Consider the following 21,707-nt stretch of genomic DNA (forward strand, 5'->3'; position numbering starts at 1 on the left):
GTGTAGCAAATATCTATGAGCAAAGTGGCAAAAGTGTTGTAGTATTAACACAGATAAGGAGTCTTAATGCTGTCATCAGCATTTTTAGCATTGTTCCGCGGATCCAATATTTTTGAAGAGGAGGCATTAAATACAGAGCAAAAACAATGTCACGCTGAAATTGTCTGGCATGTTCCATCATGAATGGCCTTACACTCTTTGAAATTAGTAGTTTTGTATGTTGGCTTAAACCATTGGGAGATTTGTATTCACATTTTTAAAATGATGTCGACTGAGCCCTGTGTTTAAGCAAAGTTGGTTTATTTATACGAAAAAATAGCTACAAAAATGTATCTTTGCAGGGGCTATATACCTATAATGAGTTAAATATGTCATAGTCAATAGTAGCTATAGGATATTGTAAATGTATAGCCCAATGTGATGTCATATCATATAAGATATTGCATAAAGTTTAAGGTTTTTTCTGTGATATTTGAATGCAAATAAAAGTGATTATGATTTATTTCTTGTTTAAGGCGACAAAGCCAAGACAAAATGAATATCTCTAATGAAGTGAAGTGGGGTCAAGGAGCCAATTAAAGACCCCCCAAACAAAAACACAGCACGCCATAACCTGGTTTCGTCACAGTTTTGAGACGTTTTTTGAATTTGAGTTCTTCTTCCACATCCTCCCCCGGCGAGAGAAACAACAGTGTGCGGTGAGTGAACTCGAGCTAATCCCCCTCTTCCCTGCGGACCCCCCTGTAGGCCGTGTGGAGGGCCCCCAAAACGACCCCAGGGCCCCGCGGGGGCCCCCCCCCCCCCCCCGTCCTGCTGCAGCAGCAGCAGCAGCACCACTCGCAGTCAAGCAGCGGGACTCCAGGCACTCACTTCCCCAGCTGCTGACGTCAGCTGGCAGCCTGGGCTGTGCTCGCCGCTCCGGACATAGCGCCGAGAAAAATGCTGCTCTCCGTACCGCCAAGGGCAGGAATCAACCCATACAACGGCTATAACAGCAGAAACAGCAAAAAGGTAAACGCTTTCGGGTTCCCCCCTCATTTTGGGATTGTTTCGCCCTGCAGGGCAACACGCCCGTGTCTGTCGCGGCAGAAAAAAAGGGGCTTGTGACAGTGAGCTGCAGTGTCCTTGAAAAGCGAAACGTACTGAATTTAACTTCAGACTTCGTTGCGTGAAAACGCCGCGTATGGAGCCGCCGTGCTCCGCGGTCTGTGTTTGTGGGTCGGTACGTACCGCCCGGTCCTGTCATGTTGGACGCCTGGGGTTTTATTTCGTAGTATTTGTGCGTGTGTACTACAGTAAAGGATGTCGATGCCGCTCTGATCACTCATTTGAAAAAAAAAAAAAAAAAAAAAAAAGTCAATGGTGGAGAGCAACTTTTATGTGTAACTGTACCGTGTTGGGACAGCGCGTCCCGGGGCCTGGATGTGTTTGTGGAAGTGGGGGTAGGGTGCGCGGCGGGGCTGAGGGGAACATGGTACAAAACGAATTCTGCCTCTTCCTCCGGACAATCGTATCTGCTGTTTAATCAGCTCTTCATTGTCTCCGCTGCCGCGTAAGTTTGCAAAGTTTTTTTTTTTTTTTTTTTTTTTTCCTCGTTTCCCATCCGAAAGCGGAATATGCCCCACCCCTTGGAACAATCCCACCGTCCCATTGTGACTACATTCTCAGAATTACATTCAATGTTGACATTGTTACTATTGTAACCGATACGTGAGGGAAGGATCGTCTTAACAAGATGTGGTGTAGACCTACAGCAGTGGGAAAACAAATAAAATACCCTTTTTTTTTTATTAGCTACATGGCAAAGCTGAATTTACTGCATTTCAAAAAGGCTTCATAGTCCTTCTTCCTGAGTGGTGCATGAGATAGGTTGCCCCGTATTGTGTGTCTTCTCTCTATGGAACACAATGGCTTAGAAGTGATGATAAAAGCTCCTTCATTATACATGGTCGGCATTATGTTGTGATTTCACATCCACTGGATTCACAGTAGCTCCTCCTGTCCTTCTGCTCGGGCTGCTTCTCTCAATCTGGGAGGCTGTGAGCTCCTGAACTCTTAATTGGCATTTGGAAAAAGTATATTGACATATTGTCTTTCTGTGATCTTGGGGCACCGCCTGGCTGCTCATCCCTCCCAGATCTGATGTCAACACCGGTGCCAGTCTGGGGAAAACAGTTTGAATTGTTTGTTTTACACTTACTTGCGCACACACACCATTTGCAATTCATTTGAATGAACTCTCATTGCATTTTTGAGTGAATATACATTTATGTGCAGTTCCTCATTATGTTGCCATGAGGAGACTATTTGACAAACAAATCCTTCCTTAAACGATCAGAGAAAGCCATTTTAGCTGATGAGGGACCGATAATCTGCTAAATGTCACTTTGTAAAAGGAAGTGCACTGTATGAGCGATCAGGAGTGCCGTCTTTTAAGTGTCAGTACTTGCGGTTTCGTTCTTTTGAATTGGTCCCTGTTGTTTCTGACTATATGTTCTATACATGTATAGTATAGATAAAGTGGCCATTGTCCAGGTAACCGTTCAATATAGGCCGTGTCTTAAATTATTAAGTGTTAAATGAGCTGTCCTCATTTTAAGCATCAACGCCTCTCCCAATATCATCCACGTTTTTATAAGTGTTAGAGCTGCAAAGTTTAGGCGATAAATCCATTAGTCGATTAAAAAATAGCATTCTGCACTATTTTGATAATGCCAAAGATAAGCTCGTTCCAGCTTGTTAAATGTACGGATTTCTTGCTTTCCTTTGTTGTAGATGATCGTAAATATATCTTTGTGTTTTGGAATGATGGCCAGACAAGCAATCTGAAGACCCCACTTCGGGCTTTGGGAGTTTGTGATGCACGCTTTTTGAAACTACTTTTAATATTTCGTAGACTAAACGATTAATTGAATAATCAAGAAAATAATCAGCAGATGACTCAATAATGACCACAACTGTTAGTTGCTGCCCGATAAGCCTATAGGGCCACTCACTGGTTTTTATTTCAGAAGTTGGGTGAGTTAAAAGAAAAGTTTGACATTTTGGAAAATACATTTATTTGCTTTCTTGCTGCGAGTTAGACGAGAAGACTGATGATGCACTTTCAAGGAAATTTGTGAATTTGGGTTATATAAGAAAGGAAATACTTGACCTGACTATACATGTTATGAACATGCACTACATACAAATGAAGCAGGAAAAAAGGACCCGAAATAACGAATGTAAAATTGCTCCTCCAGCTGTTTTAGTGCTTCTCTATTTTGTGGAGCTAAAGTTCACAGCGAGGTCAAGTTCCTGTGTTGTGATTCCTAACATTTCCTCCTCCCACTCCTCCTCCTCCTCCTCATTCTCTTTATCTCTTGCTCACATTCAGCCATACCTGAGCTGCACGAGTACACAAAATAAGAAGCCGAGCACAAAATAAACACGCCGATGGGTGTACGCGCCGTGATTGCTGAGGCGTTTTGGTTTCTGTTGTGCTTAAAGCCGGCTGCTCCTCCCCTGACTCACCACCTCATTTCCTCCCTCAAATAAATAGAATTAATGTCCTCAAATCGAATTTGGTCGGTCTCCGTGTAAAGCTTCCTGGAGGGCAAAATAACAGGAGGCTTGTCGCTCCTCAAGGTATCGCACGTCTGGCTCAAGGGCTCATCCAATGGCTTGTTTCTTATACTCGTCAATCAGACTTTTGTTCTCATGGTCCTTTTCAATGTCAACTTACTGCTGGGATTTATAGATCTCGATGCTTCAACACATATACTCTATTGGATCAAAACACAACTAGATATAAAAAAAGAATAGAAAGAAACGCATCAACTGGAGCATTAAATTGTCCGACGGGTGTGAAGGGTTTCACTAAAAAGGCCAGTTCAACATGGCAGAAATCAGTGATTTCACACTTTCAACTCCACAAGCTGTTTCCGATGTCCTGCCAATGCTGAGTATTCTTAACTTTATTGACATTGGTAACTGAAGCGCATTGATAAAGGGTGTCACGCCCACACCGTCCAATATATTTTGGGAAGCGGACCTTAAGACACGGGCAGATATATCCGTTGCAAGTGATGCGCAATTGATGGTGCTATCAGCGGCCGCATTCCATTCTTTGTGAATTTGTCCGTCAGAGTTTGACTGCTATGTGCGGCAGCAGTGGAATTTATTTAATTTAGAAAATGCTTCCAAACAAAAAAGGCTTTTTAAAAACACATTGACATACAGGTAAAACATTTAGGAACTGTGGGTTTTTTTTTTTACCTTGTAATCTCATAAACAACTTGATTATGATAAATAGAGTCCAGCATAATTTTACTAAGAAATTACAAAATGCTTTGGTAAATCAATTCATGCACTTTAATGTTCACATGTAAACTGTCCAATCACAAGGGTTTATTTGGAGCTGACAGCGATGAATCACTCTGCTCTCAACACTGGGGCCAAGAGCATTTTAACTACACAAGCAACCTACAGTGACACTGCATTTATTCATAAATCTTTTCCTATTGTTTGGTTAACTTAAATAAAAATTTAGCGTGAAGAATTTAGACTTTTGAATCATATTTCATTGTGATAAACAGTAATATAGAAATGAAGTGAGTGCTAGTGGTGTAGCCATTTTCCTTTTTTTTATTAACATTTAATTCACTTTTAACTTGAACACAGGTTAAGCAAATGAAATGACTGTTGGCTAAATCCTGAGCAATATTTAACATGACATCTGCAACAAATGGGATAAAAATAATAGGAGAATAAAGAACAGTTTATTTTGAATAACGTGTGTGTTTCAATTCATTAGGGTTCAGATCAATGCTGCGTTAAAAGTTAAATGTTAAAGACGGATATTCTGTCACTTTTAAGTTCCACCATGAATCCTTAAGGCGTGATCAATCAATTATTATTAACATTGAATCAAATGGCGCACGCATGTGAATTTTCCTTGCTTTGAAAACACGTTTTAGTCACTTTATCGGTTTTGCAGTGCGGTGCACTTCTAGCACGGTTGAGTCTCACGGCTCTCGTTCGTCCTATTTCCAGCATCAGCCGGCAGCTGTTTGCATCAAACAGCAGCGAGACTGCCAGCAGTAACAGATAACATGCAACCCTGCAGGTAAGATCTTAACCCCTCAAATGACCTTTAGAGTTCGGACAATAGAGTTGAATCTTAAGGAAATGTCGGTCGATAAGTAAGAAGAAGATGCGATACAGAAATGTCAACGATATGTCTGCGGTCATTTAGAAACAGTGTCTCCATTACGTCCACCAGAGAGCACAGACGAGATGATTTTAGGCTGTAATGTGTCCCATTCAGGAGGTTTCTTGCTCACAATAATCCAAAAAAAAACATTTAAAGGATCCGTGCCAAGATTTAAAAAAATGATGAACTCATAATTGCATCCAACGCAACAACAGGAAATACATAACACACACAAGTTGCTGTCTACAGGGCTACTTTCTTTCGTTTGTGTGTATTACACCAGCTGTTCTGCTGCAGTGACTCTGTCCTCAGTAAACTCTCCTATACAGTCACCTTTGTCCTTCTGGCCCTCCGCCAGTTATATGTTTATCTGTCTCTTCGTTTAATGTGTCGGCCTGCACCGGCCAAGGTGAACAGGTAGAGCGAGAGATAGAGAGTCAGAGTCCTTGGAGAAAGCACAGCTGTCAGAAATCTGATGCCAAGTACTGCAGTGATGCCAGACACTCGTTGTGCCTCACAGTTTGTTAGAACTCTAGCTGAGCTGAGGGGACACTGTTTGTAGGTATCTGTTTCCAAGCTCCACGGCTTTGGCCACCTGACCTATAGCTTGAAAAGCCGGGGCACGCATGGGTAATTTGCGCTGTGCATGTGCATCAACGTGTGATCGGCAACTTTAAGAGACAGACAGTTCGAGGATTTAAAAGGTGCCTATAAAAAGACAAAAGGAAGGGGGAGTGTTGGCGACGGATAGGAAGGAGGATTGGGGAACGAGTCTGGACGTGAGTTGGGTGTCCCTGTCACCTGGTTGGAATGCAGAGCTCCTCATTCAGATGGCTGTGTGATAAGATCAGGAGCAGATACAGAGGATTACCTGCCTGCTGCCGTACCGCAGCTTACCGCTTTGCTAGACACACAGTCCTCACCTAACCCTCGGCCTAATGTAAAAAGACTTTTTCCCATTTTTCCATAAAATATCTAGTAGTATGATAAGTACGTTGTTTTAATATTATGTTTTCCGTATTATTTTTTATCAATATGGCAAACAGGAAAGGCTGTGGTTTTAGAATTCAAAAAGCTTTTGCAAAATGTTTGTCGACGCTTCAGAAGTGAAGATTTTAAAGCGTCAAACTGTTTTTCCCCATGACTCATTTTCCTTGTCAGTCCTAAAGTGGAGCCGGTGCAAAGCGGCAGCTCAGCGTCGTAACTCCATCCAAGCCGGAAGCTGCGCCCTCATTCAGCCAGGGCTATAAATCTGTGCATTAGTACGTCAGCTGGTCAGACAGCCATGGCTCTTTTCCTGCCTGAGGAGAAGACGGGCAGCCAGGACACGGGAAGGCAAGCAGACCCCCCAACATCCAGGAAATCAATGGAATGCTGTGGTTCAAACTGGGGTCGGCTGGAGAAGCCCCCACAGGGAGAGAGGGAGATGAAAACAGAGGTGGAGTGAGACTCAAAAGAGGGTTGGACAGCGAAACAGATTTGTGCAGAGATACAGTAGCAGGCGCTTAAAGTGGTCGTGTGAATGACTTACTCTTGATAGCTTATTTGAACTTTTAACACAAGATTATAACACATTTTTGATGTATTGAGAGATCAAAACACAACATGCTGTAATTGAGAAAGACACTTCCTGGCAGCTTCAGATTATTGATGCAAGTTTACATCAAGGTAGAGGAAATGGTTTTATTTATAGAAGTGTTCCTGATTTCTATCTTAAGTTTGGTCCTAAAAATATCCACTCAGATTCTATTTAGCCTTTTGTTATGAAGTTGGAGCGGTTCAGCAGAGGAGGAAAATGACACATCCATCAAAACCCTTATATTGTCTCTCCAGGTTTCTAATGGGCCAGTGGTAGGAAATACCTGATTGTAATACTTTGACTGTCGATTAATATTAGAAAGTCCTTTTTTAATCAGTTGTCATTAGAATATAGAATTAATGGAACTCATTTGATTTATTCTTTTTAGTTTGATGAAGTTGGCTAAGACAGATTTCTGAGGTTAGGGAATGTTTGATTAATGATCTACACATCTGGTAAATAGGCTCCAATGATTAGTGCTTTAAATCATTAGTGGTTAATCATACAATAAGTCATTTATTAAGCAAAGATGCCAAACATTCACTGTTTGTATTTTGTCGAATGTGAGGATTTGCTGCTCTGTGGTTTCTGTCGCTGTAAATTTAATATCTTTTTATATTTTGGACTGTTGCTCGGACCAAACGATCAATTTGAAGACATCACCTTGGCCCCTCATAATTTCCCAGAGGTGGGAACTTAGTTTATTGCAGTCCTAGATTAGATACTTGACTTCTTTGTTTCGAAGCTCTTGTTGATCTCTCAGCAACTACTGATCTGCTAATCCAAAAAAACTTGGTGTGGCACATGCAGATCAAATGCATAAGGACACTGAAGCCTGACATGTAATAACACACCAGCAGGGCCGTTTCACATCTTTTTACTTGGTTAGTCCAGTTTGGGATGTTTATGATTATATTTCGTAAGCAGTTTAAAGGTCATACATTATATATTTTACTTAAGATATTATGCAGATCAATCAAGCAATCGTGTGTATGCATGAATGTGTTGTGCTTAGTTTGTGTGTGTGTGTGTGTGTGTGTGTGTGTGTGTGTGTGTGTGGTTGCAGACTGGTGATTTAAGGGGTTATGTTGCAATGATGTCCTCCTGGTACAGTCTGGAGCTTGATTGGGACTTGGCACTCTGGTAAAAGAGTGTGAAAGAGATTACAGGTCCCTGCTGACTGCTCTTTCATTCACAAATGAGCTTCCTCCAAAAATGTACTCATACGACAAGATAGATCAACTCTTATTGATAGGCTTGTGCAGTGTTTATGTTTCCCACTGGCCCTGAACATGTTCTAGTCGGACAGAGATGGCGCCTTATTTATCATTCAAATTTACAGGACAACTGACACGATAGAAGAAACATTTGTACAAGATAATGCAGTCATAAAATAGGTTGATTTCTATGTTTGTTGTGTTTCCAACCATCCATCCAACCATTACCATCATGTATATACACACACGCACACATATACTGTATATATATCCTCTCCTCAAGGTGTCTCCATCTTACTTAACACAAACAAACACATGCAAACTTTTGTGGTTTCTTGAGCAATAGAGGAAGAGGGGATTATCTTCAGAGAGCCTCTTGTTGAAGCGGCTGCTGGAGGTCAGAGGGGCTGTGCGAGAGGGGCTCCCTGCCTTATAGATGGCGTCTAATTAGCGGGATTGGTTGACGTTGCTGGTGGTCCTGGTGTGACCTTGACTTCCTGTGGGGCCTTTCCTAAACACCACCAGTCTGCTCAGTGGCCCTCTCCTCTCCCCTGAAATGAACCCATTGTCCTCTTCTGTCCTCCGTCCAATCGCTCTCTCAAATGAGACGTTCTTCCGTCCTCACGTCTATGCAGATATATTTATTCTTATTAATTCATGTGCAACACTGAATGAAAACGTTAGGTTATTGTGATTCAAGTCAAGTTCTGGCAAGCCTGAGCTGCACTCAAGTGTTGCTATTTATTGCCTCAGTCCTTTTTGTTTTGGAAAACAGCCAGTAGATCTAATTCTGGAAAGATTAATTTTAATTTATCCCATTAAAAGAAAATATTCCTCTGCATGGTTACACAACCTTTTCTTTGATTTCTCCAAACAGAGCCACAATCCCAATCGTGAGAGGAGGTTGTTGCGCAACAGCCTTTCATGTTCCTAGCGGTGAGTCATTGATTAGTTGACTGCCATAGTTTACGACTAGTACTCACCGGCGCTAAGTCCTTGTGGACTGCTGAAAACTAAACAACCTGAAATAGAAAATAAGAAGAAGTTTCTGTAGTAGAGGTTTATATCAGATCATGACGGATGGCCGCAACATGAGCATGTTACTATGTATTGTCATAGTAACAAAGTCCTGGTTTGCTTTTTGTCACACGTCTCTTTGAATTTCTCCTTGTTTTGATCAATGGACTTTGTATGTTATGTGGACTGAACTGACCCCTGTTTTTCCATTGTGCTACTCATGATCTTGTTTGCTGATAACCTCAGATACTGTTTGAGAGGGAAATGTCAGAAGGACAGTATTGAACCTTCCTCTGCGTTAAGGACGATTTGAAATTCAAGCTTGATCAAATGAATTTATAAATACCTGTTTTTACAAGTAAAATAATATGAGAGCAGCAGCTGGAGTATAAAACTTGCTCACATTTAGTCTCTATATTTAATTATGCATCATCAGACTGACTAAATGTTAGTTTTACATCTTTAGAGCTTTGGTTTTGATTTGCACCGCAAGATTTTGTTTGTGGTTCCAAAAGTAAAAAAGGAGTTACTCAACGCAGAGATAGCATAAGGGGCCTCTTTTCACTATATGGAGTAGGCCCCACATTCCCCTCAGAAAGCACTTTTGGTGAGTGTTGACATGAGGGCTGTACGACATTATTTTTCGCAGCTTCCACAAAACCATCAGTCTCGGCGCAGGACTACTTTCCATGTCTCTAAATGTCTAAACGCTCCTTTGAGTTTTCACGCTTTTCCAATGCTGTGCTTGTCCGAATGTTGGTGTTAAAGAATTTAATGTATTTTCACAATGACTTCTTTTGTGTGTTCACGCACGGTCAACTAATTTGGCTTCTTTCTTATTGCTGCAGACTTATGTGTCCTCCAGCCATCAGATGGCGCCCCCAAGTCCCAACAACAACAGTAGCAGCAACAGCAGTGTGGGAGGGGAACAGCTGAGTAAAACGAACCTGTACATCCGCGGCCTTCATCCTGGGACCACGGACCAAGACCTGGTCAAGCTCTGCCAACCGTGAGTTATTTTTAATAAAAATTGGAAATTGGAAAGGAGGTAATGTCACACAAACGTGTTTTATTATGCGGATTGAGCCTCAAGAATTCCGCATCATGAGTCTAATTTAGAAATGATTAGTGGAACATTTTGGGAAATACACTTATTTGCTCTCTTGCAGAGAGTTATATAAGAAAATCTGTGTCGCTCTCATGTCTGTGCATGAAGATAGAGCCAGGAGACAATTATCTTAGCATAAAGACTGGAACCTCGTTATGCTTGAAGTCAGTACCTCCAAGTCTGAGGCCATGGTTCTCTGCTGGAAAATGGGGGATTGCTCCCTCCGGGTTGGGAGTGAGTCATGAGTCGTCACGCAGCGCAACGTCATGCAGCGCAACTTGACGCAGTGAAACGTTAAGATCACACAGCGTATTTTACACACTGCAGGTTGAGCCACTGTAAGTTATTATCCCATATTATTGTCTGAGTAAAGTCTGACTATAACAGGTAGTACTTTTTAGTCCAGCTTAACTAGAACAAGTTATCTTTGATGCTAAATTGTAGAAAGAGTCATGTAGTAACTTGACCTCTTGCGAGCAGATAACATCTGTGCTGTCTGGAGCATACTCTTCATCTGTTGGACACATGAAATTAAATTGTTTAAGGACAGAATTTGATGTTCAGAAAAAGGAGCCGTTTCGTCAGGAAGGAAGGAAAAGTGATTTCTGTATAAGGATGCTGAATTACCACAACTGAAGTCCGTTTGATTAAATCCTAACATTCCCAGGAAACACTAGAAATTGACAGCAAAATGGTAGAGCCTTAGAGGGAATTAGAGGAAAGAGGGAACGAATGCAGAGAGTTGGGAGAAGGACAGGACGGGGTAAAGAAGGAAGGAAGGGGCCAGAGAAGGGTACAGCTTGTCCTGATCTAACCTTTCAGGCTGAATCGGCTCCACAGCAGTGAACTCAGACTTACTTACCCCGAGACAAACGGTCAACCCTCTATATATGTCGGCCCACATGCGCACACTCTGATAAAACTAGCAATAAAGCAAACAAACTGGTTTGGCCTGCCGCAGGTCAGGGCTGTGCTGTATGTCACAGAAGGGATTTGTGAACTTTAGCCATACATCTCCACGGGTCATTCACAGTAACAACACGCCTCCCTAAACAAGCACGAGAACAAACACCACAGCCCCTCTCTCTGAGGTTTTTTTGCATCATTCTCCAGTTTAGCGACTCTGACCCGACACAAGGAAGCCACAGAGACATCAAATCCACCGCGCAAATGTACACAGCTCGCATCTGATAATATTTGAGTATACACAAACATTGTCAAAGCAGGAACAATCAAAGAAAATCTGAACTTTACGGTTGGTATGTGAACCTCAGCGATTCAAGAGTAAAAGCAGGGGACTGACAGAGGAGTCATTGTGGGGCTGAGAGAGAAGATGAGAGAGGACGGAGGCTTTCAGGGCGGGTGGGAGGGCTACCTCTGGGAAGAGTAGCACGGCCTGCTGGGAAAGAATGTCAGACAGCCATATATGGGTCAGAGTTGTCTTTTAAGTCTCTGTGGTGGGCTGCTGTTCTGCTGCAGAGGGACTGAGGTAAGCGGAAGGTCACGTAGTCGCTGCCATCAGACCTGTGAACTCTCCCGGTGTCTCGATTGGGTGAATCATGAAACACAGCTTCTGTTTTTCTTTGTCACGCTTCTAATCAGTCAAACTGATCAATAGGACTTCAGTGTTTTTCAATCTGAAGGTATGAGCTTAAATTGAGACATACATTTCTTTGTTTTTTGACGATATATATTTTCTTTCCAAACATTTATTGATATTTTGATTATTGGACAAAGGAATAAACAAAAAATCATAAAATAACCATGAGATATATTCAACTAAAATATTTTGAGTTGCATTCGTAGTGTATGTATTGTTTGTGTATATCGTCAACAACCAACCAAACGTTTGTTTGTGCTCTGCAGTTCTTTGTTTCTTTTTTTCTAAAGAAGATCTATTGTATCATATTTGTGCCTTTATTTAACATAGGAAGGCATATAAATGGGGGAAGAGCAACACATGCGAAAAAGGTCCCACGGCCAGAATTGAAACGGGGACGTTGCGCGTATATGCCATGTGATGTAACCACTAGGCTACCAAGGTGGTCCCTTCATTTTTTAATATTCTGCCAATTTTCTCATCAAAGTATATTAAGTGACAGGTCTTGAAGGAACAGTGTCTCTAAAAAGAGAGAAAAATATTTGTGTGTGTACAATACAAGATCTTTCAAATGAGTGCGTTCTGAGGCTTAATATCACTTAAAAGAGATTATTCCTGAAATGCACTGCTAGCAAAGTTGTGCAAGTCAGTTTCACATAATGTATGCCTCATAGCAGTGAAGAGGAATGTATTTTGTCATTCTTTACAGTTTTTCAACAATAAACAGTACACTGTGTGTGCATGTTTCTACATGCTCAAGAAGCTCAGGGATATGTAAGATTTCAGTTGGGCTTGAATGGGTTAAATTACATGAAGCTTGTTTATAAGGGAGTGGGAAACTATAAACATAGCTTATGGAAAGGTCATCTGGCTATGTGGCAGCGGATTAATTTTTGTTCTTTTTAATGTATCTGTCCTGATGGTAATTGAGGGCTGCAGGAATGAGTCCGAAAACATGGAAATTAGTTTTGCACTTCCGCTTTCCTTGTCTTTATATTTATTTATTTTTTCATGGGTTTTTGGTTAAAAGTCTGTGGTTTTAACTTTCTGTTCTACGATATAGAATAGCTCAGTAAATACCCCAATGCTAACTTCCTACAAATGATTAATGCACAAATCCAGCTGTGGCGTTTTGTTAAAGCTGATATCGAGATTGCTGTTCACATATACATCTGCTACTGTTTTTCTTTCCCAAAAACATGCATGGTCTGAATGTATATGTACATTTCACAGACCTGGAGGAGACAAGGCCTCAACATTTTAGCTGTTATAGTTAAGACTCCGGTGTCAGTCGTTACACAGGTTTCTGCCATGACCATCTGGGCAGATGTACACTGAAAAACTAGGCGGGAGTGTAGGACCCAGCGGTGCGCTGCAATGTGAGGGTGGAAAAACAGAGAGAGGGAGCAGGATGTGGGGGGAAGGAAGGCGAGCGGACGGGTGGAGCATCAGGTTACAGTGTACATTCCGCCCAGACGCCATGTCGCCCAAACAGAGCAACTCACTGGCTAAATTCACCAGACAAGGGCAGGTCTATTATACTGGAGAGCTGATGCAGCCACTTATAACACTGCATTAGTCTCTTATGAGCACTTCTCATACACTGCTTTTTTCATATAGGATGGATGTCTCATGCTACTGCATCAATGCTTTAATTTAAACTCCTCTTTTACTGATCGGCCTTTGTCATGTTTTTCTATTGACACCCGTGGACCGAAATAACAGGTTAAGACACTGGCTGATGTCTCATACACTCTTTTGATTTCTTCTGTGTGTTAAATGGATCACGCATACATTCTGTTCTATTGAAAGTCAATATTTCTATTTGCGAGTCAGACATTGCTAGTGACAACACTTTAAAGCCTAATTTGAGCCCAAAATAAGCGAGAGCAGAGCTGAATTTAGTAGAGAGGTGTTTGTGTGTGTGTGTGTGTGTGTGTGTGTGGGGGGGGGGGGGTGTGTGGTACAGACAAGCCCAGCCCAAATATTCTTTAGCCCCAGGGTGCTGTCTGCTGTCTGCTGTCTGCTGTCTGTCGAAAACAGCGCCAGGTTAGTGTACATCCTTCACCAGCAGCGGACAAAGACAGAAGGGCGGAGGCAGACAAAGTATTCCGTGACACTCAAGATCGCGTTAAAAAGACACAATCGATTGCACGAAGGAGTACGTGTTCATGTTAACACCTGTAGTCTGTCAGCTTGAGGAAGTGTGGTAGGATTAGTATGCAGAGGAAGGAGCAGATTCCTCCTGTTGCCCTTCATTTACCTCACCTGTCATTGACCCTGTTTTCTGTCTGTCGTCCTGTCTGTCATCTCTGCAGGTATGGCAAGATTGTGTCGACCAAGGCCATCTTGGATAAAACCACCAACAAATGTAAAGGTGAGTTAAACTGTCGTTTTAACTATTTTTTGATTGAGAGTTGAGATGCCATCCCTTATCCCCGTGGTTTGGGATGTTTGGTTATTAAAGGAGTATTTCAACATTTTGACAAATGCACTTAATCACTTTCTTGATGAGAAGATTGTTTTCTCATATATGATGCAAACTATGAAGCTACAGCCCGCAAAGGTTAGCTTAGTTTAGCTCCAAAACTGGTAACGAGGCAAAACAGCTAACCTAGCTCCGTCAAAAGTTACAAAAAATCCTCCCACCAGCACCTCAAAAGCTCTCACATTAACATGTGATATTGAGTTTGTTTAAACCGTACAAAAATCTTTGGACAGAGTCGGCTGTTAACCCCAAGCTAACTGTTGTCTGGCTTTAGCTTCATATTTAATAGACATATATGAGAGTGGTATGGAGCACAGAATTCCAAAACAAAACAGCTATTTTAATATGTTTTTGTCTATTTTACAGGATATGGCTTTGTGGACTTTGACAGTCCAGCAGCAGCACAGAAAGCTGTTACAGCTCTGAAGTCCAGCGGAGTCCAGGCTCAGATGGCCAAAGTAAGAATTATCGAGCTCTGTTACGTTCGTATTTGACCCCCAAATTCACCCATCGCCATCAGGTTAAACTAGTCAGGCGCTTCTCAGAACTGTATTGATTTCCAAAGAGCCACGTGCTGTACTTTGACCAACGAGAGTCATAGTCTCTTTCTCCCTCTCTGTCATGTAAAAGGTTACATGCAGTGGCCAGATTGGCAGTGGGTGCCCTGTTGGCAAAGGTGCAAGATTAGCTCTTTATAGGGAGCCGTGTGATCCTGTGCCAATAATCGACAGTTGATGGAAGGATAAGGTCTGGCTTGATTGAAGACTACTTTTGTTAAACTCAAAATTACTCCCTTTTTCAGTTTCTGTTATTTCACTACTCTTGCTGCTTTGTTAATCCTTTACTGCCTTCCCTTTCATCCCTAATTTCTTCTCCTCTTTCGTCCTCGCCCTCCTTCATCGCCCTCCTCGCCACCTTTTCTCTCTTCTCCCCTCGCACCCTCGTCCCTGTGTATGTTGCTAACCTGCTCCCGTTGTAGCGCTTGTTCTGAGGTCTTTGTCCAAGTGTCTGCAGTCAAAGCAACTCTTGTCGGCCCATTAAGCTGATCCCTCTGGCTCTCAGGCTCCCTATTGAGGGAACCCAGGGGAGGGTGCCACTACACCCACTGTCAATGGGACAGGCACAATGGGCTGGCATTGTCCATCGTCTGGGCCTAGGCCTGGGGCTGACACCAGCACTTAATACACTCCACCACCAGTGTCCCTGCCCTCCTCCCCTGTCCTGCACCCAAACAGACCCACTGCAATGTAACACCAGGGTCTCCCTAAGCCTAGCCCCGGAGAACTGTAACAGATCCCTGCTGCCAGCTGACCTGAGCCGGTCCAGTGCAACTAAACCCGGAGTCTAAGTTCTCTGCACCTCCTCTGTAAGAGTGCCACACAATCCTGTGTATCTCTACCCGACCTGTGCAACTGGACACCAAGACTTGACTCACCCAGACAACATGGCCTCAGTCAGAGGTGTTGATAACTACTATAAAAACCTAAATATACACAGCTGCTTCAGAGTCACTGAGTCACATTAGGTCAGAAAAAAACAAGAATTTAGTCTAAAATTAGCTTAATATCAAACTCTCAAGTGCAGTTTCTCCTGTTTGCACCCTCACCATGGCTGCTGCAGAGTGTTGTTCACAAACAGAATCAGCCACACCTCGCACTGGCCGTCCTCAGAGTATGCTCAGTCCCCGAATGGGCCACCCCAGCCCTGAGGCTGCAGGCCCAGAGGAGTGCACACGGGGTAGGAGAACCATGGCAGAGTTATAAATAGATCGCTTCTTATTTCCCAGCACCTCCCTGTTCCAACTCAGACGTCAGCACAACATACAAGCAGGAAAATACACAGAGACACACCTCAACAGACATGGCTTACCTAGGGTTTGGCATAGAAAAATAGCACTAGCAAATCCCATTCACATGTGCCTGGTCTCGGTCCAACAGCATTTTCATATCAACAACAGGTGATGTGAATATTTGCGTGGATATGAAATGAGATATCATGTGTGCTAGCTGAGGTTGAGGGTAAATACAAGGATAAAAAGGGAGTGAGTTCTTCCTCTGTCATGCAGCCTTTAACTCCATTAGTTTCATCTGGCCCTTGACCCCCTGCACTGTGCCACTGTGTTACATAACGGACGTATTGCCGCACCCAAAATGACGACAATCGCAGATCTCTTTGCCAGGTGGCTCACGGCTGAGGACGGAGGCTAATCATAAAGGCAGTAAATCTTCATTTGAGAAAGCTCGTTGACTTGCGCCTGACAGTTAATTTCATGCACAAGTGAAAAACTGGTTTGCAGAGTTCTCTGATAGCAGTGAGTGTTAGGAAGAAGGGACAAAATGGAAAATGATAGCAATAAAAGATATTTTGATGAAAGAGAAGAGCCTGTTAATCAGCAGGCACTCATGTATCCTCTTTTCTGTCATCCTCCTCTTTTATTACCCAAACTACTCGAGACTCCCACTACTTCCTATCTTGTCAGTTCCCTTCTTCTGTACAAAACATCAGCCTTTTAAGCTCCTCACTTCTCCCACCCTCCCTCTGCTCTATCCTCTTCCTTCACTCTCTGTTTTCCCTTCCTCTCCCTTTAGCCCAGCCCCTTTTCTCCCGGTTGCCAGGCTCCTGTTGCTCTCTGAACTCCTTAACTTCATGGCTGACTTCCTGTCTGCTTCTGCACAGTCACACAAGGTTTCGCTTGCAAGCTAGTGCCACAAAATAAGTCTCTGAATTATCTCATTACTTGCCGCTATCCAGATCTCTTAATTAGGCAACATTCCTCCCAAATATCTGACGTAATCTTTGCAGACAAATTCATATTTGCGTGTGTCAGTATATTTATGTGTGTGTGTGTGTGTGTGTGTGTGTGTGTGTGTGTGTGTGTGTGTGTGTGTGTATTTTTAAAAACCAGACAGCTGTAGTTGAGGCAATGATAGATGTGACAAAGTATCCGAGGTTTCAGTTGATTGGTACTAATTGCTTAAAAACATTCTATCCGTACCGGGTCCCGTTACAAAATGAAGCTTGGTGCAAGTATTAATGTGCCAAGAGCGACGTAAAGACAGGTCGCACTACTGCCTACACGGGAACTTCTGCAATGGGAAAAAGATTTTGAAAGTGTTTTTTTTTTTTTAAATTCCATTTGCAAATGCAACTGCATCAGCAAATATGTTTGAAAGTGTTGTGCTAAATTAGATATTACGCCTTTTAAAAAAAAAAAAGAGGAAAAAAGTTAGTTAAAGTACGTTATTAATTGAAGTACTTTGGGCTCATGTGTCGCGCCTGAAAAGCAGTGAAGTTGTAAACGAGTAGCTAATAATAAAGCAATGGTTTTAGATGTCTTTTGCACCAACAATTATTGGTATGACTAGCAATATTGGCAATGAAACAAAAACAATCTCAAACGACAACATCTCTTCGTGTAAGTCCAAAGAAGATCTGTATGTGAACTGACTTTCACGTCCACTTCCTGTACAGCAACAAGAGCAGGACCCCACCAACCTCTACATCTCCAACCTGCCAGTGTCTATGGATGAACAAGAGCTGGAGAGCATGCTCAAGTCCTTTGGCCAGGTCATTTCCACACGCATCCTCCGAGATGCCAACGGGACCAGCCGCGGTGTGGGCTTTGCCAGGTCAGACATAATACACTCCCCTACGGTGGTGTACAGTTTGTGCTGTAAACAATCCTAATATAAACGGCACTCTACAAGCAGGATTAAATTTGCCTTTTGACTGTATTTCAGAATGGAATCCACGGAGAAGTGCGAGGCCATAATTCAGCATTTCAATGGCAAATTCATCAAGCCTCCACCGGGAGTGCCTGGTGCGTGGAATGTTTGTTTGGTGTTAAAGGAACCTGATATTGTTGTTGTTGGTGCCAGAGCTCAGTGTTTTTGTGACCATTGAACTCACTCTCTTGTTTGATCTGTTGCTTCCACAGTGCCCACGGAGCCCTTATTATGTAAGTTTGCAGATGGAGGTCAGAAGAAGAGGCAGAACCAGGGGAAATACCTCCACAATGGAAGGCCCTGGGCTAGAGATGGAGATACAGTAAGAAGTCCACTTTTAACTCATCAGTCATAAAGGGAAATTCCTGTGTTCATATGTTACATTTCCTGTTGGAAATTAAAGCAACAGCGTCACTCTCGCTCTGCGCCAGATGACTGTTTTAGCACAGACTGCACCGGTGTTTGCATGACCTCACTGTTTCTGAATCCTCTGCATTGTTTTCCCAGGGAGGAATGACGCTTGCGTATGACCCCACAGCCTTACAAAATGGGTGAGTGGTATGCGTGGACTGACTGATAACAGTCCCAACCCTCCAGTAAACCAAGAGTGGTACTCAAAATGTAGTGAATTGCTGCCTTCTGCTGGGCATTGCAGGAACACAGAAATGCTGCTGATGTAGTTGGAGAAATGCTGGAGATTGTTGACATGGTGTGGCTGTCTTCATGTTTGCGTTTTCCTTTTCTCCATCTGTTCGGCAGCTTCTACTCCTCACCCTACAGTCTGGCTCCAAACCGAATGATCGCCCAGACTTCTCTCTCACCCTACATGCATTCTCCTGTCTCATCCTACCAGGTGGGGCATTTCATTATGTTTTTTTTCACTATTCATTATGTAAGTTCACAGACACTGAGGGAGGACCACATCCCACAGGACTGATCATATTTTTTTTCAGGATCTCTCTCTGAAAACTTACATAATAAGGGCTCTGATGGGACTGTGCATGCAACAGCAACTCATTACAAATTACATTACAATAACGAGTCTGATGACATGTTTCCTGATCTTTAGGTACACAGCCCGTCCTGGATGCACCATCAGTCATACCTCATGCAGCCAGCTGTGAGTAAACCTCCTTCACCACCATCTCCTCCCCTCATATACCCAATTAGCCACTGCATGTACCTTGGGCGGATGGGATAGCTATCCATTAGCAGATCATGAAGCATGCAAGACCTTGAGAGGTGGTCTGAATTGAATTCAAGCCAAATGTTGAGATGTTAACCTTTCCCTATAGCCAAACTGTAGTGACAGTCCTGACCTATGTTTTGCTCACTTGTGATGGATTTTAAACACCTTCCATTAGTGATAGTGAATCAGACTCTGTGTCTCTCTTGTGTGTGTTTCTATGCATCCATAGGGTACAGTTCTTACCCCAACAATGGATCACGCCATGTCCATTCAGCCTACGTCCATGATGGGACCTCTCGCCCAGCAGCTAAGCCACCTGTCCATGGGCAGCACGGGCACAGTCAGTACCAATCTCTCTCTCTCTCACACACACACACACGATGCGCAAGGCAGAACATTGTCCCCATAGCTAACTGTCCTGAAAATTACAAGATTTATTATTCATGTCAAATACCACACGCAATTTGTGTTTTCCTCTCTGCCTTCCCTACAGTATATTCCGGCCAACACAACTATGCAGGGGACCTACATCCCCCAGTACACCCCAGTGCCTCCCTCCAGTGTCCCAGTAGAGGTATGAAGCTAGCCTCAACCTCAGATGGTTATATTCTATATTTCCATGAAGGGGATGAATAATATTTAACTCTCATAGGGACGTATTTGCAAAAACTTGACACATCTGTGTGCTTAAAAAAGCTTCTGCTTTTAGCATGCCAGGTCTCATTGGTATGCATTTTAAGGAGGGGCAGAGTAAAGGCACACATGAAGGGGAGGTGACTATTCAATCTGCCAACTGACTGATTTACTGAGCTGGACAGTATCTATTTGCCTTGGAGGTGTGTGTTGTATTTTATGACAGATAGACGCTGGAGTAGTGGCATTGATGACTCCGGTAGTATTCTATGAATACAAAACTAATATTGCATTAAAGGATAGGATTTTATTTTTCAGATGACAGACAGTGATGTGGTTTAAAAACTATTCATATTCTAATTTGGTTAGATGAAAGAGCAAAAATAGTACGAGGAAGAGTCACGCCACTCCCGTGTTTGCTTTTTTCTTTACTGTAATAGAAGACGCTGTTTTCAGAAAACATTCAAATATTTATGAATTAATTATTCAAATATTTGTATTATAGAAAGTTTCTCACTGCACCTGCTGTATTGAATTGTTTTAAGAATGTATCTTTGTCATTCTCACTTTTTCTTTAAATAATTGATGATAATCTATTAATTACAAATTTATCAATGTTAATAACATTTTCCTCTTGTCAAATAGCAGCGTGCTGTCCAAAATAATAGATCTTAATTAGCTCCTCCATTATTCAGCTAGAAGAGCCTTTGAGAGTCACAATCATGTCATAGAGACATTTGGCTCCACAGTCTGTGTGCTTTAGTGCTGAAGCAGGTTCCTGACTGAGCGCTCTGCAGGAGGGCTGCTGAGCCTGCAGGAAGTCTTGACTCATTTGTTGGAATGTGGAGCTCTTGTGATAGTGGTGGGAGCCTACAGGATGAGCAAGACGGTGAATGAGAAAAAAAAAGGGCAGGTTTATGAATGGGAAGAGGCCCAGCAGTAAGTCTGGCTGTGATTGGATGGATGAGATCAAGTGGGAGAGGAGAAGAGAGGGGGGGAGTAGAGTGACGGGTGTTAAGGTAGAATTGGGTCAATGTTAAGCATGTCTTTTAGTAAATGCGTCCTGCAGAATGCACTGGCTTTTAGTTAACAGACCTGTAAAGTCTGGATGTTCTTTAGTTCATCCACTCAAAGACGTATGATGTCTTTGAAACGGTGCGGAGAGCAGTGGGAAAATACAGGCTGTCTTCTTCTTTGTGTCTTTGATAGAAACCTGTTTAATTGACACATTATTATTAACCATCAAGTAGAGTATTCTTCTGAAGATTTGTCCTCTTCTTTTAGGAGAATGGTGGTCAACAGCAACAGGTTGCTATGGAGTCTCCCGCAGAACACACAAACTACTCGTACCAACACACCAAGTGAAGCTAAGGTAGGACAGCAAGGGATTCTCTGCTCTGTCCTGCTGATTACACACATGTAGGCTGATGTTTTTAAGTATCTAACCTGCAAAGTGATGTTGGGGTAAGATAACATGGATGGGTGTGTGTGTGTGTGTGTGTGTGTGTGTGTGTGTGTATGCCCGATCGCACATGAAGGCACAATTGTTGAGATTTAGTTTGGCTAGAGCCAGGCTAGCTGTTATCACGTGTTTTAGTCTTTATGCAAAGCTAAGCTAACTGGCCGATAGCTGGAGACAGTCACGAGAGTGGTGTGGATCTTCTAATCCAACGATGGAAAGCGAATTAGCAAAATGTCAAACTACTTGCTTAAACTGGCCATGGCTGCTTTATTGTAAGAGTCAGTAGCAGATTTAGTGAAAAACATACACAAGTACAACTCAATCCAGTATATTGACAAAATGCATTTAATTGTATTATTGCACAAACTGAGGAAACTCCAACCGAAGGTCATTTAGCCAATATAAGATTGAACAGTTTCCGAGAATGGTCTGTTGTAATGAATTGCTCACTGTGTGTGTGTGTGTGTGTGTGTGTGTGTGTGTGTGTGTGTGTGT

At 42.6% G+C, this 21,707-nt stretch overlaps 1 protein-coding gene across 1 annotated transcript in view; it reads left to right on the plus strand.

The window, feature by feature from the left end:
• The first annotated feature begins 865 nt into the window (after nucleotides 1-865).
• Nucleotides 866-21,707, plus strand: part of LOC116382927 (RNA-binding motif, single-stranded-interacting protein 2-like) — a 26,366-nt gene continuing 5,524 nt past the window's right edge. Inside the window, exons 1-13 of the mRNA XM_031846376.1 lie at nucleotides 866-1,011; nucleotides 9,856-10,016; nucleotides 14,034-14,092; nucleotides 14,570-14,661; nucleotides 17,675-17,832; nucleotides 17,944-18,023; nucleotides 18,141-18,250; nucleotides 18,436-18,479; nucleotides 18,688-18,781; nucleotides 18,998-19,048; nucleotides 19,347-19,457; nucleotides 19,611-19,691; nucleotides 21,035-21,122. Coding sequence (XP_031702236.1) covers nucleotides 940-1,011; nucleotides 9,856-10,016; nucleotides 14,034-14,092; nucleotides 14,570-14,661; nucleotides 17,675-17,832; nucleotides 17,944-18,023; nucleotides 18,141-18,250; nucleotides 18,436-18,479; nucleotides 18,688-18,781; nucleotides 18,998-19,048; nucleotides 19,347-19,457; nucleotides 19,611-19,691; nucleotides 21,035-21,115 — 1,194 coding nt within the window. The 5' untranslated portion in view covers nucleotides 866-939 and the 3' untranslated portion in view covers nucleotides 21,116-21,122. The remainder of the gene's footprint in view (nucleotides 1,012-9,855; nucleotides 10,017-14,033; nucleotides 14,093-14,569; nucleotides 14,662-17,674; nucleotides 17,833-17,943; nucleotides 18,024-18,140; nucleotides 18,251-18,435; nucleotides 18,480-18,687; nucleotides 18,782-18,997; nucleotides 19,049-19,346; nucleotides 19,458-19,610; nucleotides 19,692-21,034; nucleotides 21,123-21,707) is intronic.

The sequence above is a fragment of the Anarrhichthys ocellatus genome, unplaced genomic scaffold, assembly GCF_004355925.1.
Source record: "Anarrhichthys ocellatus isolate YVR2014 unplaced genomic scaffold, GSC_Weel_1.0 scaffold1, whole genome shotgun sequence".
Lineage (NCBI taxonomy): Eukaryota > Metazoa > Chordata > Actinopteri > Perciformes > Anarhichadidae > Anarrhichthys > Anarrhichthys ocellatus.